Here is a 19,789-nt window from a genome sequence, read left to right as displayed (position 1 = left end):
TGAATCTGCGCAGAATTTCAGGCTTTCTTCAGCTATTGTTGGAACAAGGCTATTTTGAAGCACTGTGGCCAAGATTTTGCCTGCAATGGAGAGTAAGGTGATGCCTCTGTAGTTTGAACAGTGAGACTTCTCTCCCTTATTTTTGTAGAGGACCACAATCACTACATCTCGAAGGTCCTGAGGCACTGTCCCTTTCTCTCAGCATACTGTAAACAGATCTGTAAGCCTATGAAGGATAACATATCCTTCCTGTTTACAGACCTCAGTTGTTCTGATAATGCACAATTTATTTTCTATGAGGGTCAGGGGTTATGCATCTCCCAGGAAATTTGACTTTTCTTTATGCACTTTGAAACATTGTCCAGCATTTTGAAGCATATGGTGATTCTGAATTTGAAGCTATTAATTTATTTTTGTGTTTTTAATACACAAAAAATTCAACAGGCACTTGGAGAGGTTTGAGTTTATTAAGGAGAGCCAACATGGATTTGTAAAGGCAGATCGTGCTTGACTAATGCAATTGCATTTTTTGATGAAGTAACAGGGAAGGTTGATGAAGGGAAAGCAATGGATGATGGATGTTGTGTATATGGATTTTCAGAAAGAATTTGACAAGGTACCACATAAAAGGATGGTGAACAATATTGAGGCTCATGGACGAGAAGGGTCAATGTCAGCTTGGGTAAAAATTGACTTAAGGACAGAAACAGGTGAGTAATGTAAATGATTGTTTTTCAGATTGGAGGATGGTAGACAGTGGTGTTCTCCAAGGGTCAGTGCTGGGACCACTGCTTCTTTTGCTATATATAAATGACTTGGATCTTGGAATACAAAGCATAATTTCAAAATTTGCCAATGACATCAAACTTGGAGGTGCGGCAAACAGTGAGGATGATATAAACAACCTGCACCTGGGCATAGATAGGCTAGCAGAATGGGCAGACAAGTGTCAGATGGAATTTAATACAGAGAAGTGTGAGGTGATACATTTTGGCAGAAGGGACAGGGAGGGGGAGTATAGACTTAATGGCAGAGTTCAAAAGAGTGTACAGGGACAGAGGGACCCGGGGTACATTGACTAGGGGATGCAGATGAAGAATTTGAGCAAGAGATGCAAGGGGGTGTGAGGAAGAACTTTTTTACACAGCGAGTCGTAATGACCTGGAACTCTCTGCCTACGAGGGTGGTGGAAACAGAGACTATGAATGATTTCAAAAGGAAATTGGATGGGGCACTTGAGGGAAATAAACTTGCAGGGCTACAGGGATAGAGCCGGCGAATTGGATTGATTGGATTGCCCAACAGAGAGCCGGCATGGATTTGAGGAACTGATGGACCTCCTTCTTTGCTCAAATAACTCTATGAATCTCTATATTAAATGAAAGTAGTTGTAATGAAGAATGATTGAAACCTGATTTTGGCTTACTTGCATCGTTAAAAAAAATTGAACCCATCAATAGTCGAACATTTTGATATAAAAGCATTGATCGAAAGAATATAACAACTTGTATTTCTGTAACACACCTGGTGGAAAAAAGATATCTTATTGTTCTTTAAATTGAGGGACAGGACGTTATCATGTAAACATTTTCCACAAACATTTGAGCTAGCTCCTGTTTTTCCTTTAAGCATTTCACAAATCATTCTACTGCTTTTATCTGTGTGTGTCTGTTTCCACTCTCACTTCTGCTTTTCTTTTTTAAATGCTGTTGATCTGTGATTTCTTTCAGTTCGGATGAAGGGTCTACATGTGAAAGATTCATTTATCTGTTCTCACTAAAAATGCTGACTGACCCGGGGCTTTCCAGCATTTCCTGTTTTTTGCTATAAATCCTTGCCATTAATACCAAATGCCAAAGTTCATTTGTTGCAAACTGGAAGCATAGCTTAATAGTGTTGTCATTGAATAGTCTCTGCAAACGTTTTTTTTTTGGTTGATGTCCGTCGATTCGCGCTGAAACATGTCAATGTGTGTTAAGGAAATGTAATTATGTCACACAGATATTCTAGCATGACAAAATTAACACTTCCCTGGCGAGTTGGTGAGCCAATTCTAAATAAGTATTTAAATGAGAAATAGCTTGCACCTTAAATAAGGGCAAGATTATGCTGTGCTGTGGCATCTGGAATTTTTAAATTTTAATATGTTATTCACTAACTACGATTCCCGTATTAGCAAAAAATAATGTGTCCTGTTTTTTCCAACACCATCTTTAAAACATAATTGCATATAATTTCAAACACCGTTATGGAGGTGGAGGGTAGATTTAGAATAGGGAGAAAATGAATAAATGGGAAATTGCAAGATGTATTGGAAAATGTGTCTAAAATAGATGGCGACGTGACTATTGCTAAACTTATTATGAGCTTTTCCGGTCCACACCAAATCTTTATTCCGAAAATAACACATCTGTTGTACGAAACGAGCTGCCAATCATCTTCTAAGCCCATCCCTTGCAAATGCTGAATCCCGACCGTCTCTATTTCAGTGAATACGGTAAATACAAAGTAAAAACGGAGCGTGTCAGCTGATTGCTTTCCAAAAAGCAGAAAGATGGCGGCAGAAATCCACTCCCGGATGCAAACCAGTCGCCCAGTCCTGTTGAACAAAATCGAAGGGCACCAGGACACGGTTAACGCGGCCGTCCTGATCCCGAAGGAAGATGGGGTGATCACAGTGAGCGAGGACAGGTAAAAAGCAGCGCTGCCCCCGCGGGCAATCAGTATATATATGTTTCTGCAGATATGCTGCTGGAATACAATGTTTCCTTTAAAAAAAAGCAAGTGTTGAAAGCTATAACTCTGGTAACAGAAATGTGTGTGTTTCACTGATGGGGGAATTTCTTTGTGTAATGAACTCGGTCCCTGCAGCGACTTCGCCGCTTTCATTGGGGTTTGTTTACATGTTCGTTCGCATCCGATGACCCAAAGCTTTCAGCTCCTCAGGGTCCTGTGAGCAAATGTGGATGAAGTTTGCTTTTGTAAGAAGCCGATTTACATGGCAAAAGAAGGCTAATCCTCTACATTTTTGTTTTGTGTTTATGTCGACTGTAAACTTTTTCATGGGGTTAAAGTCAGTTTTTCGAGCCTAGAATGGATGTAATAAAGAAGTTTGACTAGGAAGCCAGATTGCGTAAGCAAGGTTCATAAGCAAAAAACAGTCTTATCAGAGTGCTAACCATAATTTTGAAAATAACATTACATATTTTACAAAACAGTTCTGGTTAAGTATGTGGTTGTGACATTGTTTCCCGGGGAGAAGAAATGCTTTAAGAAAGAGTTATTGTATCATTTTTGACGGCAGGATGACATTACATCAAGAGCTTTTCGTGTTTACACTTTTAGGAAAATGCTGCCCTTTTTAAAATCATAATGATTAAAACTCCATGGAAACTGCTATGAGCAGGTGGAATGAGATTTACAAAGATTCATCATATTTTATCTTCATTGTTGAAATTAAACAACATACATTTTTTGGCAGTTACTCCTCCACATACGGAACGTTCTGTTTTACACTCCGATTTTTCAACACGCTTAAATCATCTTTTGAGATGTTTGAGGGATTATGTAGAAGTAACAATGTATTTGTACACTGTCATCTTTTGAAATGTTTTGACATTTTGGGAACTCTTTAGTACAGTATAAACTGTCTAAAGGACACAAATGTTAACACCATTTCACTAGATCAGACTGTATACATTTATCCCAATTAAACAATATGTTACATATGTGAATTGTATAAAGTTTCCACATAAAAACATAGAAAATAGGAGCAGGAGTAGGCCATTTGGCCCTTTGAGCCTGCTGCACCATTCATTATGATCATGGCTGATCATCCAACTCAGTAACCTGTTCCCATTTTCGCCCCATACCCTTTGATCCCTTTTAGACCCAAGAGCTATATCTAACTCCTTCTTGAAAACATGCAATGTTTTGGCCTCAACTGCTTTCTGTGGTAGCGAATTCCATAGGCTCACCACTCTCTGGGTGAAGAAATTTCTCCTCATCTCAGTCCTGAAAGGTTTACCCCGTATCCTGAGACTATGACCCCTGGTTCTGGACTCCCCCACCATCGGGAGCATCCTTCCTGCATCTACCCTGTCAAGTCATGTTAGAATTTTATAGGTTTCTATGAGATCACCCCTCACTCTTCTGAACTCCAGTGAATATAATCCTAACTGACTCAATCTCTCCTCATATGTTAGTCCTGCCATTCCAGGAGTCAGTCTTGTAAACCTTTGCTGCACTCCCTCTATAGCAAGAACATCCTTCCTCAGATAAGGAGACCAAAACTGCACACAATATTCCAGGTGTGGCCTCACCAAGGCCATGTATAATTGCAGCAAGACATCCCTGCTCCTGTACTCGAATCCTTTCGCTATGAAGGCCAACTTACCATTTGCCTTTTTTACCACCTGTTGCACCTGCATGCTTACCTTCAGCGACTGGTGTCCGAGAACACCCAGGTCTCGCTGCATATTCCCCTCTCTCAGTTTAAAGCCGTTCATATAATCTGCCTTCCTGTTTTTGCTACCAAAGTGGATAACCTCACATTTATCCACATTATACTGCATCTGCTATGCATTAGCCCACTCACTCAACTTGTCCAAATCACCCTGAAGCCTCTCTGCATCCTCCTCACAACTCTCCCTCCCATCCAGTTTTGTGACATCTGCAAATTTGGAGATATTACATTTAGTTCCCTCATCTAAATCATTAATATATATTGTGAATAGCTGGGGTCCTAGCACCGATCCCTGCAGTATCCCACTAGTCACTGCCTGTCATTCGGAAAAAGACCCATTTATCCCTACTCTTTGTTTCCTGTCTGCCAACCAATTTTCTATCCATCACAATACACTACCCCCAATCCCATGTGCTTTAATTTTAAACACGAATGTCTTATGTGTGACTTTGTCGAAAGACTTCTGAAAGTCCAAATAAACCGCATCCACTGGCTCCCCTCATCAACTTTACTGGTTACATCCTCGAAGAATTCTAGTAGATTTGCCAAGCATGATTTCCCTTTCGTAAACCCATGCTGACTCTGCCCGATTCTACCACTGTTCTCTAAGTGCTCTGCTATAAAATCTTTGATGATGGACTCTAGAATTTTCCCCACTACTGATATCAGGCTGACTGGTCTATAATTCCCTGCTTTCTCTGTACCTCCCTTTTTTAAATAGTGGGGTTACATTAGCTACCCTCCAATCTGTAGGAACTGTTCCAGAGTCTATAGAATCTTGGAAGATGACCACCAATGCATCCATTATTTCTCGGGCCACTTCCTTAAGTACTCTGGGATGCATACCATCAGTCCCTGGGGATCTATCGGCCTTCAATCCCATCAATTTCCCCAACACCATTTCTCTACTAATACTGATTTCCTTCAGTTCCTCTCTCTCACTAAGTCCTGTGTTCCCCAACATTTCTGGTATGATATTTGTGTCATCCTTTGTGAAGACAGAACCAAAGTATGCATTTAGTTGGTGAGCCATTTCTTTGTTCCCCATAATAAATTCCCCTGTTTCTGACTGTAAGGGACCTACGTTTGTCTTCACCAATCTTTTTTTCTCTTCACATACCGATAGCAACATTTACAGTCAGTTTTTATGTTCCCTGCAAGCTTGCTCTCGTACTCTATTTTCCCATTCTTAATCAATCCCTTGGTCCTTCTTTGCTGAATTCTAAACTGCTCCTAATCCTCAGGTCTGTTGTTTTTCCTGGCAAATTTATATGCCTCTTCCTTGGATCTAAAGCTGTCTCTAATTTCCCTTGTAAGCCATGGTTTGGCTACCTTTCCCATTTTACTTTTGCACCAGACAGGGATAAACAATTGTTGCAGTTCATCCATGTGCTCTTTAAATGTTTGCCATTGCCTATCCACCGTCATTCCTTTAAGTAACGTTTCTCAATCTGTCATGGCCAACTCGCGCCTCATACCTCCGGAGTTTCCTTTGCGAAGATTCGGGAATCTAGTCTCAGAATCAACTACGTCACTATCCATCTTGATGAAGAATTCTATCATATTATGGTCACTCATCCCCATGGGGCCTCGCACCACTAGATTGTCAATTATTTCCCTCACATTACACAATACCCAGTCTAGGATGGCCTGTTCTCTAGTTGGTTCCTCAACATATTGGTCCAGAAAACCATCCCGTATACACTCCATGAATTTCTCCTCTGTGGTAAAGTGACTAATTTGATTTGCCCAATCTATATGCTGATTAAAGGCACCCATAATTACAGATGTTCCTTTATCGCATGCGTCTCTAATTTCTTGTTTAATGCCATTCCCAACATCACCACTACATTTTGGAGGTCTATATACAGCCCCCACTAACGTTTTTTGCCCCTTAGTGTTTCTCAGCTCTACCCATACAGATTCCACATCGTCAGAGCTAATATCCTTCCTCACTATTGCGTTAATTTCCTCTTTTTAACCAGCAATGCAACTCCACTGCCTTTTGCTTTTTGTCTGTCCTTCCTAAATACTGAATACCCCTGGATGTTCATTTCCCATCCCTGGTCACCCTGCAGCCATGTCTCCGTAATCCCGACTATATCATACCCATTTACATCTGTTTGCACGATTAATTCATCCACTTTATTGTGAATGCTCCGCACATTAAGGCACAAAGCCTTGATGCTTGTCTTTTTAACATTACTTGTCTCCTTCCCACAATTTTTCACTGTGGCCCTGTTTGATTCTGGCCCTTGGTTTCTCTGCCTATCACTTTTCTTATTCCCCTTACTGTCTTTTGTTCTTGTCTTTGATTCCACCCCCACCCCGACTCCTGCAAAGGTTCCCATCCCCCTGCCATTTTAGTTTAAACCCTCCCCACCTACTCTAGCAAATACTCCCGCTAGGACATCAGTCCCAGTCCTGCCCAGGTGTAACCCGTCCAGTTTGTACAGGTCCCACCTCTCCCAGAGCCGGCCCCAATGTCCCAGGAATCTAAAACCCTCCACCTCACACCATCTCTTCAGCCACGTATTCATCTGATATATCCTGCTATTTCTACTCTGACTAGTATGTGGCACTGGTAGTAATCCTGAGATCACTACCTTTGAGGTCCTACTTTTCAACTTACTTCCTAACTCCCTATATTCTGCTTTTAGGACCTCATCCTTTGTTTTACCTATGTCGTTTGTACCAATGTGTAGCCCGACCACTGGCTGTTCACCCTCCCACTTCAGAATGTCCTGTAACCGCTCTGAGACATCCTTGACCCAAGCACCAGGGAAGCAACATACCATCTTGGAGTCTCTTTTGCGGCCACAGAAATGGCTATCTATTCCCCTTACAATTGAATCCCCTATAATTATTGCATTCCCACACTTTTTGCTCCTCCCCTGTGCAGCAGAGTCAACCATGGTGCAATGAATTGGGCTGTTGCTGCTTTCCCCTGAGAGGCCACATGTACACTGATGACACGCAGTTCTACCTCATCACCACCTCCAGTGCCTCTAAATTGTCAGCCTGCTTGTCCAACATCTAGTACTGGATCAAAAGAAAATTCCTCCAATTAAATATTGGGAAGACCGAAGCCATTGTCACAAACTCACAGCCTCCATCCCTCTCCCTGGCAACTGTCTGAGGCTAAACCAGACTGTTCGCAACCTTGGTGTCATATTTGACCCCGAGATGAGCTTCCAAATACATAGCAGTGCCATCACTAAGATTGCCTATTTCCACCTGTATAGCATTGCCCAACTCTGCCCTGCCTCAATTCATCTGCTGCTGAAAACTTCATCCATGCCTTTGTTATCTCTAGAATTGATTATTTTAATGCACTCTTGACCAGTCTCCTACATTCTACCCTCAGTAAACTTGAGGTCTCCGACACTCTGCTGCCCGTGTCCTAACTCGGACCAAGATCCGTTCACCCATCCCCCACGTGCTCGCTGACCTACATTGGTTCCTGGCTAAGCAACACCTGTTAAAATTCTTATTACATTTTATTACGTTAAAGGCGCAATGTGAATACAAGTTAATTTATTTTTTAATTCTGTGGAGCTGTCTGTTTGTTGAATGAATTAATACTCTACCAGTGTGAATGCATCCCAGACATTATAAAAGATGATTAGAGTTTTCTGGAATTCTGAGCTATCGAACATAACAGACTCTAGCGTGTTATCTTCTTTCTGTTGCATAATATCTCAAGGCAAGATCAAAATCACTTGCAACTGATTGTCCTGATAAATATTCTGCTTTTATGTTTTAACAAAATGGTTTCCTGGCCTTGAAGCAGCTATTACTTAATATTTTAGGTTAGAAAATGTTCTAAAACTTGGTTATTTGTTATTGATGGTACTGACTAATGACTTATAAAATGACGATTAAATCCATAATCTAATGGAATGTTGGGGATCCCTAGATAGACATATGTTGTGGTTTTGCTCCATTAATTTAGAAGATGTTCAAATTACTGATAAATCTCTTCTTTCAGCTCCAAGCAGAACTTTTTTTTTAAACAAATATTGACTGCTTTTGAAGAGTCATGCTAATAGGTCTGAATGTAACTGAAGTGACCACGTTTTTATGTTAGAATTATTTTTTGTAACTCATTTTTATAGTAAAATTGTCATGAAAACCATACATTGAGGTGAATTTTTAAAAAAAAGTTTTCAATATCCAAAATGACCATGCTAGAATTGATTCACTCAAACAATTTAAAAATAAATGCTGCTTATTTTTGATTTTGAAATTTGCCAGCAATATAAATAGATCAAGTTTGTTTGTTGGATTTAACTGTTTTACTGTCCTTTCATGGTAGTCACACTGAGACTGTTGAATAATATTGAAGGCAGTAATTTTTGTTTAGCAATTTGGCCCTTTAATCCCTTCAATAGCCATCAAAATTTTTTGGGGAAAACATGAGCCTGGCTAATTTGAAAACAAATGGGGTCTAGTTGAAATATTTGCATTGATTGGGAAAAGAATGTATTTGGGATCTTTAAATTGATTTTTTATCTTCATTCTGCTCATAACTGAGAATTTTTGAAGCCTTCGATTCTTGTGCTGTTCTTATTTGCCTAACATTCTCTCTATGACAAGATATGTCGACTCGAGACTATGAATTTTCCATACTGACCTAACTGTTTTCCTATAATTAAGTTGAATGCATTGCTGTTAAAACTGAAGTGCAAGGGTTAATGTAGAAAGAATACATCCCTTGCACACTTATGCTTGCATAGATTTGTGCTGGATAGTATGAAATTCCCATATTAATGGCCTGACGCTCTTGCCCTAGTTTTAAAATGCTAATTATGTGTGCTGAACTGCAGGGAAAACTGTAAATGGCTTTTGAGTAGAAGAACTCTCCAGCTTTTTCCCCTAAAATGAAGAAAATGTGAGTTGTATGAGGCTGATAGATTCAATTTGTGGTGATTGAAGCTATTATTTTTGAAAGGATTATGAATCCAGGTTCGATTCTAATGGGAATGTACATGTTTGTGCCCTTTGCTCTTTTCTGCAGAACAATACGTGTGTGGTTGAAACGAGACAGTGGTCAGTACTGGCCAAGCATCTTTCACACTGTATCAGGTGAGTAAAGTATCCAAATTAAGAGTAGTTTTAATGCAGTATTCACTGACATGACTCTTCCCAATTTCAGGTTGATTTGAAGAAGTTTCTTTTGCACAGTATTATAAGAATAAGTGTGATATATGCTGTTACGACCAAGTGAGAAAGGTGTCTGGGGTCCCTCTCAACCTTCACTTGGTCTTACCGTAACAGGGTTTAATTTTTAAATCACCGTGTTTTTTTAGCTCCCCCTTGGTGAATCCTTGTTCACTGCTTTCCAATTATAAGGCAAATAAACCAGCACAAACAGGCTTTCTTAGGTTTAAAGAAGAAAAGTTGAAATTTATTAATATTAAACTTAAACCCTAATTTGGTTAACGCTTATGGATACACGATGTGCCCACGCCAGCATGCACACGCGATACACACATGCAGATAGAGACAGAAAGAAAACAGAAGAAATAAAGTGGAAAAGTTTGGAGCAATATCTGAGGAGGTTTTTTTGTGTTACTGTTCTTTTTGAGCTCCCTGTAGAATCCTTGATTGTAAGTAGATCTTGCTTTTCGTTGGGGCCCAGCATTCTTCTTAAACCTTGTTCGCTATAAGAGACTTTTTTCTCTTGGGGTTCATGTGTCTTCAGAGGCTTGTGAGAAAGAGATGGAAGCAGACAGGAGAGATCTTCTCAGTCCAGGAGCAAACAGACACTCTGCCTAAACTGTTGGTACAAATTCAAAAAACTCAGGTTGCCCAGCAGGTTAGTCATGTGACTAGCTGGTTTGACCATGTCCGTTTGTGTATTCGGCTATCTTAGCAGTCATCCTGGAATGCGAGCTCCCCCACCTTCAATGTCTGGTGATCAAAAGTCCATTGTGGGTTGAATGTGTCAGGGAATGCTGCTTTGTCCTTCCAAACACTGTCAGTTAATATGCAAATGTCTTTTCCAGTCATGGCTGATCTGTTTAACAAATACTTTCTTCACGCCAGTAACAGTTTATAATCAATGTTCGTGACAAAATTAATGTGCCTCATTCCTGGCAGGTAGGGGCCTAGCATGGTGATGCGCACCCTTGGTTTCTACTGGAACCATGAGAATTTTCCTTCATTTGTCCAATCAGTGTATAGAGGAAATAGGATTTGTCCACTGTTACTTAGTCAACTGATCTTTCTCCCATTTTTGTCATGATTATGAAGTCTCCGAATGATCAAAATAATTCTAGAAACCTATACCATCAGATGTACATAATGTAGCACTCAGAATATGAAGATAGATTTCTTATAGGCTGCACCATGTTCTGACTTACAGGGTGAGATTACTGCTGCAGCACTGGCTTTGAAATGTTTAAGTATCTGATGTTGGTTTTGAAATGATTGCAATCACAAAGATTGTCTTTGTGACACAATAGACATTGAGATCTGTTGAGACATCTCATTGTGACAGAATGTCTCATCAGGTCAGAGAGATAATGCCCAGCATAAACTAGACTGCAGTGCATTCATTGGTTATTTCTCTTGTCTCAGCAAACACTTAGTTGGCAACCATGTTGGTATAGGCGAGGAGACAAGTGTTAAAGTTGAAATGTGAATTTAAAACTTTTTAATCTGCTAGCCTGTTGGCTCCCTTTAGGGCCAATCCAAGGGGACACCCTATAATCAGCTCAGTTGTCTGCCTACTTGGCTGGCTGCTTCCCAACCTGTTCTGCCTGCTTGGTCTTCCCATTAACTGCATAATCAGGCATTTTTGTGCTCACCCATTCGATTGTCCATTTCTCAAACTACCTGCCTAGACTATCCCTTCATATCGCAGCTCCTACACCTTTAACATAGGTTTTCTTGAATTACTCCACCCCGTGCCACCCATTTATCAGCAAATCTATCTTTACGTTCCCTCTCACACCATAGCATTTCAACCCTTCCTGCAAAATGGCCACTTTCTACCCCACTGAGTGTCATATCAACTTGTCTAAATGCCCTCTTTCACACTACCTTGCTTCCCTTTTTTTCACACTGAGCATTTGTTCCCATCTCCACCGACTAGCATTTCAGTCTCTTCCGGCCTCCCGCTAATCAGCACTTCATCCTCTGCACTTCTCCCAACTGAAAATGGGATTCAACTCTGGCCCATTGCTGCCCAGCCCCACTGCCCCTTCTCCCACTTCATAGAGCATCAAAATAGGCCCTGGGAAGCTGATCTTCTAGACATTCTCCCCTCCCCATCCCCTCTCGCTCGCCCCCATTACTCTCCTCCTCCTCTTAAGAGGAGAAAGGTGTTGACAACGTGGCAGCTTACGAACATATGAATTAGGAGCAAGAATAGGCTACTCGGTCCCTCGAGCCTGCTCCGTCATTCAATAAGATCATGGCTGATCTGATTGTAATCTCAACTCCACATTCCTGCCTACCCCCAATAACATTTCACTCCCTTGCTTATCAAAAATCTATCTACCTCTGTCTTAAAAAATATTTAAAGACTGTGCTTCCACTGCCTTTTGAGGAAGAAAGTTCCAAAGACTAGCGACCCTCTGGGAGAAAAAATTTCTCCTCATTGCTGTCTTAAATGGGCGACACTTTATTTTTAAATAGTGACCCCTTGTTTTAGATTCTCCCACAAGGGGAAACATCCTTTCCACATCCACCCTGTCAAGATCCCTCAGGATCTTATGTTTTAATCAAGTCACCTCTTACTCTCCTAAGCTCCAGCAGATACAAGCCTAACCTGTCCAGTCTTTCGTCATAAGACAACCTGTCCATTCCAGGTATTAGTCTCGTAAACCTTCTCCGAAATGCTTCCAATACATTTACATCCTTCCTTAAAGAAGGAGACCAATACTGTACACAGTACTCCGGATGTGGTCTCACCAATTCCCTGTATCTGAAACATAACCTCTCTACTTTTGTATTCAGTTCCCCTCACAATAAACAATACCATTCTATTAGCTTCCAAATTAGATTAGATTAGATTTAGATTAGATTAGATTAGAGATACAACACTGAAACAGGCCCTTCGGCCCACCGAGTCTGTGCTGACCATCAACCACCCATTTATACTAATCCTACACTAATCCCATATTCCTACCAAACATCCCCACCTGTTCCTATATTTCCCTACCACCTACCTATACTAGTGACAATTTATAATGGCCAATTTACCTATCAACCTGCAAGTCTTTTGGCTTGTGGGAGGAAACCGGAGCACCCGGAGAAAACCCACGCAGACACAGGGAGAACTTGCAAACTCCACACAGGCAGTGCCCAGAATCGAACCCTGGTCCCTGGAGCTGTGAGGCTGCAGTGCTAACCACTGCGCCACTGTGCTGAACCAGCATTAATAACCTTTTGCAATTCATGCACTAGGACACGTAAATCCCTCTGCACCTTCTGGCTGGCTATTTTATTTTTCTATCAAGTGTTTCATTCTGCTCTTTCCTTTTTGTGTTTTCGACTTCCCGGCAGGCATTGCTTGCAATTTCTGTTGTTGCTTAAGTTTGGCTCATTTGTAGCATTCTCCACTCCTGAGTCAGCAGGTTGTAGGTTCAAGCCCTCCTCTAGGATTTGAGCACATAATCTAGGCTAACATTCTAAGAAAGCATTTAGGGAGTGTAGTGATACCATTGGTGCCACCTGATCAGGTGGATGTAAAAGTTCCCATGGAATTATTTGAAGAAACCCAAGCTACTCTTAGTCCCTCTTCTAACAGCAGCAAAATAGATGAACTTATCTATATGGGATCTTGTTTGTAAATTGCTGCATTTGCCAACAGAACATCTTCAAAAGCAACTTGTGTGCTATGAAGTACTTTTGGGTTATCCCAAAGACATGAAGGAAGCTACTAAAATGCAGTTGTTCATTCTTTTAAAAGCACAAGATTATTTTATTGTTCAATATACTCAGACTTTGATTAGAAATATCAAAGAGAACTATATTCCAAAGTCACTGTTAATGGGATAATCCTCACTGCACTGGAAACACATTTTTTATTACTGTGAAGAGCCACTTGATTTTCCAACCCAGATTTAAAGGGTTGTTGCAGACGTGGCCGGACAAACTGAATTTGGATTAATACTGGGGTCCAAAACCTGCAACTATAGGGATGTGAGGTGAATATCTGAGGTAGGCCTATTCTTCATTTTGTTTTTTAAAAGTAGAAATGCTCTTGCTGCCATTAATGGTTCTAACACTGGTCTTCCAAACAAACTGATGATTCTTTTAAGCTATAGGGGTTATGATATGTTATCCTTTGATACCATCACATGAGACAGTTATTTCTGGCTGTTTGAATATAGTTACTTTGAAATGATTTGAAAAAAGCACTATTGCAACTACAGTCCTTCAAGTGCCTCTTATCCCATCTTCTGAAAGCCTGACTTTGAAACCATATCCTGGGAAAATTGCAACATTTTGTTAACGCTCCAAGATCAGTTGTTTGGACATAGTGTAGCAAAAGGAAAAGTTAAAAGCTGTAATGATTTATTACAGCAGTTTGCTTCTCCCCTAGAAACAATGCCAGTTTAAACAAAATTCAATAATATTTTGAAATGATGTTGCACCATTTGGTGCAGATATCTACTTGTGGTCGACAGCACTTTTTAACCCCTTGCAGGTACCATGGCCTGGAGTTGCACATAATTTTTGCTCAGCTATCTGCTTAACCTGAGCAGTATCAAATCCAATAGCACTAAAGATTGCGGAATTTTAAGCGGAAATGATTTGTGGGCATAACTGCTTGATGCTCAAGATCCACTGTCTTCTTTTACGCTGGTTCAAAAATCCAAAAGTCTATTCACCTGAAGGAGTCCCTGCCCTCAAAATTGGGCATGCGCCAGGTTGTAATGGTGAGCTTCTGCTGATTTGTGCTTGATTTGAGGGGAGGTTTGGAAGTTGGGTGAATCATAATGTGCCCAAATTCACGGGCACTTTGGCACCTGTGATCACCATTAATCCAGTGTTACTCACCTGTATCTGCAGTGACCAGCAGTCAGTTGAAGTCACTGCTTCAGGTCTGTTTCTCAACAATGTATTTAAATTCAGTCAATTGATCTGTCCTTTTGCTACATAGGACCTGTGATCAGCTAGTTGAAGCCACAAGTGTGTTCTGCTCTGCTGCTGCTGCAAAATAATTGTTAATTGAAGATAGCAGTGTCCAGCAGTCAGTTGGACAGAAAGAAAGGTTTGCTTATCTTGTGATACCCGGCCTCCCTCTGGCGGGGATTTTATTTTTTCCGCCTTGCCTTTTTTACCTTATTTTGGGGCTGGGTTGGCTTTGTTACAGTCGCAAAGTGATTATTTTCAGGGAAACTTAAGTGTAACTTCACCTTGATAACTGGTTCAGTGTTTTGGCACATTCTGCTGATGATGCCCCTAGCGGAAACTCCAGGCTCGAGTCTGTACAGAAAGACAATGGTTGAACCTGCAAGGTGGTCACTCCAGGGATTCTGTCATTTCCGGAATTGGCAGAGAATTCTTCCTGCACAAAAAGTTTTTTCAATTTCAAAGAGTAATGCTGCATCAAATGTGATATCTTGATGGATAATTTTTTTTCACCAGATATATTTTGGAGTATTAGAAATGTAAAGCAAATATCTTTGAGGGTATCGAGTGATTTAAAAAAAAAGCATGGTAGGGCAGCACAATATTAAAGTAAGATATTATTTGAATTCTGCATCTTGCTCTGTTTGGAAATTGGTGGATTAGGCACTCTGTCCAGCACTCCAGTGTTGTTGCCCTGTTTTTTGATCAGTTTTCTTTTAGTCAACATGGTAATGATTGCATAGATCCAGGAAGGTGAAACAGCCGTGGATGCTAGAAAACATGTCATTATAAGCAGAAATGGGTATCAGCTTTATTTTTCCAAATAGGTTTGTGAATGCTCCTTGGAGTATTCCTTTAAAGAATATGTCGATGTTATCTGATCTGAACAGCTAATGTGAATTGCCAACTTTTATTTTTAAAGCACCCTGCTCTGCCATTTCCTACAATCCTGACAACAAACGGATTTTTATAGGGCAGGATAATGGAGCGATTGTGGTATGTATGCCTGCATTATCTCCTATCTCTGTTCTATTCATAAGGATTAGGATTACAGTTCTTGTTTCTTGCTGAAACAAAATCAGGGATAATAAATTTTTTTAAAACTTGCTGATTTATGTTGTGTTGGGCATAATGATCATTTGATTGCATTATTAGGGCATTGCTAAGCCCCGAAGTACACTAGTTTAGATGTCATGTTTCATGAAATTATTTGTATTTTTCCTGCTCTGTGGTCTGTCTGTTCCCCTCCCACCCTTTCTCAGTCCTCAGTTGAGAAGATGACCTACTTCAAAGGATTTTCAGTGTTCCACTTGAGCCAGCTATTTTTAGTCAATTACGGTACAGAAGGAGGCTATTTGGCCCATCAAGTCCATGCCAGCTCTCCACAGAGTCCAAATCCACTGCTCAATTCCTGTAGCCTTGCAAGTTTATTTCCTTCAAGTGACCATCCAATTTCCTTTTTAAATCACTTGATTGTCTCTGCTTCCACCACCCTTGTGGGCAGCGAGATCCAGGTCATTACCACCCGCTGTATAAAAAAGTTCTTCCTCACATTCCCCCTGTATCTCTTGCCCAAAACCTTAATTCTGTGTCCCCTAATCCCTGTACCATTAGTTCATAGGAACAGTTTCTCCTTGTCTAACGTATTTAAACCTGCCATAATCTTGTATACCTCTATTAAATATCCCCTCAATCTCCTTTTTCTCTAAGGAGAACAATCCCAGCTTTTCCAACCTAACCTTGTAACTAAAATCGTCCATCCCTGGAACCATTCTGGTAAATCTCCTCTGCACTCTCTCAAGGATCCTCACATCCTTCCTAAACTGTGGTGACCAGAACTAGATGCAATACTCCAGTTAGGGCCGAACCAGAGCTTTATAAATGTTCAGCATAACTTCCCTGCTTTTGTACTCAATACCTCTATTTATGAAGCCCAAGATCCCATATGCTTTACTAACCACTCTCTCAATGTGTCCTGCTACCTTCAAAGATCTATGCACATGCACCCCAGGTTCTTCTGTTCCTGCACACTCTTTAGAACTGTGGCATTAAATATCTATTGCCTCTCCCTATTCCTTCTGCCAAAATGCATCAACTCACATTTGTCAGTATTAAATTCCAACCACCACCTGTCTGTCCATTCTGCTAGCCTATCTATGTCCTGTTGCAGGTGGTTCATATCATGCTCACTGCTGCACAGGCAAGTTTGGTGTCATCGGCAAATTTTGAGATTCTACTCTGTATTCCAAGATTCAAGTCATTTATATATAGCAACAAAAGCAGTGGTCCCAGCACTGACCCTTGGGTAACACCACTGTCTACCATCCTCCTGTCTGGAAAAACAACCGTTTACTATGATTCGTGGATTTCTGTCCTTAAGCTAATTTTTTTTATCCAAATGGACACTGACTCTCCTATTCCATGAGCCTCAGTTTTGTTAATCAGCCTTTTATGTGGTACCTTATCAAATGCTTTATTAAAATCCATATAGACACACTCCACCGCATTCCCTTCATCAACCTTCTCTGCTACTTCATCAAAAACTTCAACTTCAACAGTCAAGCATGATCTCCCTTTTACAATCCTTGATGACTCTCCTTAATCAACTCAAACTCTTCCAAGTGTCTGTTGATTTTTTTTTCCTCTGATTATTGTTTCTAAAACCTTACCCACCACTGATAAACTAACTGACCTGTAGTTGCTAGGACTGTCCATATCTAGGAAAGAATGGAAGATTGTGGCAAGTCCTTCCACTATCTCCATTTCCTTTAGCAACCTGGGATACAAGCCATCCGGATGTGGTGACTTATCTACCCTAAGCATAGCCAGCCTTTTTAGTACCTCCCCACTGTCCATCTTTCTCCTATCCATTGCCTCTAATGTTTCTGCTTCTACCGATATTTTGTCAGATTCCACTTTCTTAGTGAATGCTGATACAAAGTACTCATTAATTATATTAGCCTTGTCCTGTGCCTATAAAGCATATATTACCCTCTTTGTCCCTAATAGGACCCACTCCACCTCTTACTACCCACTTACTATTTACATGCTGGTAGAAGATTTTTGGGTTCCCTTTTATGTTGACTGTCATTCTATTCTCATATTCTCTCTCCACCTCCCCTCAACTTATTGTATATGGTCTGGTTCTCACTTGAAGAATTCACCTGACATGCATCATATACCCTCTTGATTTTGTTTCATCATAATCTGTATCTCCCTTGTCATCCAAGGAGCCCTGGTTTTGGTTCCCTTACCTTTTGCCCTTGTTGGAATATTCCTAGCCTGTACCTGAAGCATCTCTTCCTTAAAGATAACCCATTGTTCCGATAACCGCTCTTGCAGCCAGTCTTTGGTTCCATTTTACCCTGGCTAGATCCCTTCTCATCACGTTGAAGTTAGCCATCTTCCAATCTAGATATTCTACTTTATTTTGTTCCTTGCTTTTCTGAATTACTAGTCTAAATTTTTTGATACGATAATCACTTTTAACTTAAGTGCTGCCCGACAGACACTTGGTCCGCTTGGCCCACCTCATTTCCCAGCACCAGATCCAGCAATGCCTCCTTTCTAGTTGGGCTGCAAACATACTGATCGAGGGAGTTCTCCTGAAAACATTTCAGAAATTCATCCCCTTCCTTGCCCTTTACTCTAAAAATTATCCCAATTGATATTTGGGTAATCAAAGTCGCCCAGTATCACCACGCGATAATTCTTGCAAATCCGTTCCTTGTTTGCAGATTTTTCGCTCTCTCCCGCGTGCGCACTCTCGCTCTCTCTACCCTTTTGCTTCTCAACTTTAACCAAATGGGTTCTGTCCTTGCCCCCTCAAGGACATCCTCCCTTTCCAACACTACATAACCTTCCCTAATCAGTACTGACACCCCACCTTCCTTTTCTCCTTCTCTATCTTTTATGGACACCTTATATCCTATATTATGTGCCCAGTCCTCACCATATTAAGCCACGTTTCCGTATTGCCACTACATCATATTCCCATATTGATATTTGTGTTTGTAGCTCATCAGCCTTATTCACCACACTCTGTGTTTACGCACGTGCATTATAATCCTGTCTGTACATTTCTCATAGTACTTCTCCGTCTGCTCCCGTCTTATGTGGAACTACTTCCCTCTCTAGTACTGTCTAACACTCTCGCATTATGCACCTTATTCCTCTTTTCTACTTCTACATGCTGGTGCCCATCCCCCTGCCAATTTAGCTTAAACACTCCCCAACTACACTGCTGAGTCTCCCCGTGAAGACATTAGTACTAGTCCTGTTGGGGTGCACCCTGTCCCTTTATGAATAGGTGATTTCTGCCGCAGAACTGGCCCCAATGCCCCAAGAATCTAAAGCTCTCCCTCTTGCACCATGCATCAAACCACTGTATTGATCTTGCCTATCTTCCTATTTCTACTCTCACTTGCACGTGGCACTGGGAGTATTCCAGTGAACATAAGAAACAGGAGTAGGCCATTCAGCCCTTCAAGCCCACTCCGCCATTCAATGAGATCATGAGATCAATACCATTTTCCTGCACTATTCCTGTAACCCTTGATGTAGAAGTCTATCGATCTAAGTCTTGAACATACTCGATGTCTGAACTTTCACAGCCCTCTGGGGCAGAGAATTTCAAAGATTCGCCACCCTCTGAGTGAAGAAATTCCACTTCATCTCAGTCCTAAGTGGCCTGCCCATTATTCTGAGACTGTGTCCCCTAGGTTTGGACTCCCCAGCCAGAGGAAACATCCTTCCTGCATCACCCCTGTCGAGCCCTGTAAGAATTTTGTATGTTTGAATGAGATCACCTCTCATTCTACTAAACTCCAGAGAATAAAGGCCCAGTGTATTTAATCTTTCCTCAAAGGACAATCCCTCCATCTCAGGAATTAGTTTGGTGAACCTTCGTTGTACTCCCTCTATGGCAAGTATATCTCTCCTTAGGTAAGGAGACCAAAACTGCACCCAATACTCCAGTTGCGGTCTCACCAAGGCTCTACATGATTGCAGTAAGACATCTTAACTCTTGTATTCAAATCCTCTTATAATAAAGGCCAACATATCATTTACCTTCTTAACTGCTTGCTGTACCTGCATGTTCGCTTTCAGTAACTCATGAACAAGGACACCCAAGTCCCTTTGAAGTTCAACACTTCCCAGACTTTCACCATTTAAGAAATACTCTGTGTATTTCTGTTTTTCTACCAAAGTGGATAACCTCACATTTCTCCA

General features: G+C 41.0%; 1 protein-coding gene across 1 annotated transcript in view; it reads left to right on the top strand.

The window, feature by feature from the left end:
* The first annotated feature begins 2,512 nt into the window (after nt 1-2,512).
* The window catches only part of wdfy1 (WD repeat and FYVE domain containing 1), a 67,423-nt gene continuing 50,146 nt past the window's right edge, over nt 2,513-19,789 (top strand). Inside the window, exons 1-3 of the mRNA XM_068042136.1 lie at nt 2,513-2,691; nt 9,486-9,553; nt 15,480-15,553. Coding sequence (XP_067898237.1) covers nt 2,555-2,691; nt 9,486-9,553; nt 15,480-15,553 — 279 coding nt within the window. The 5' untranslated portion in view covers nt 2,513-2,554. The remainder of the gene's footprint in view (nt 2,692-9,485; nt 9,554-15,479; nt 15,554-19,789) is intronic.

This window comes from Heterodontus francisci, chromosome 11, assembly GCF_036365525.1.
Source record: "Heterodontus francisci isolate sHetFra1 chromosome 11, sHetFra1.hap1, whole genome shotgun sequence".
Lineage (NCBI taxonomy): Eukaryota > Metazoa > Chordata > Chondrichthyes > Heterodontiformes > Heterodontidae > Heterodontus > Heterodontus francisci.
This window is presented reverse-complemented; position numbering and strand designations above follow the sequence as displayed.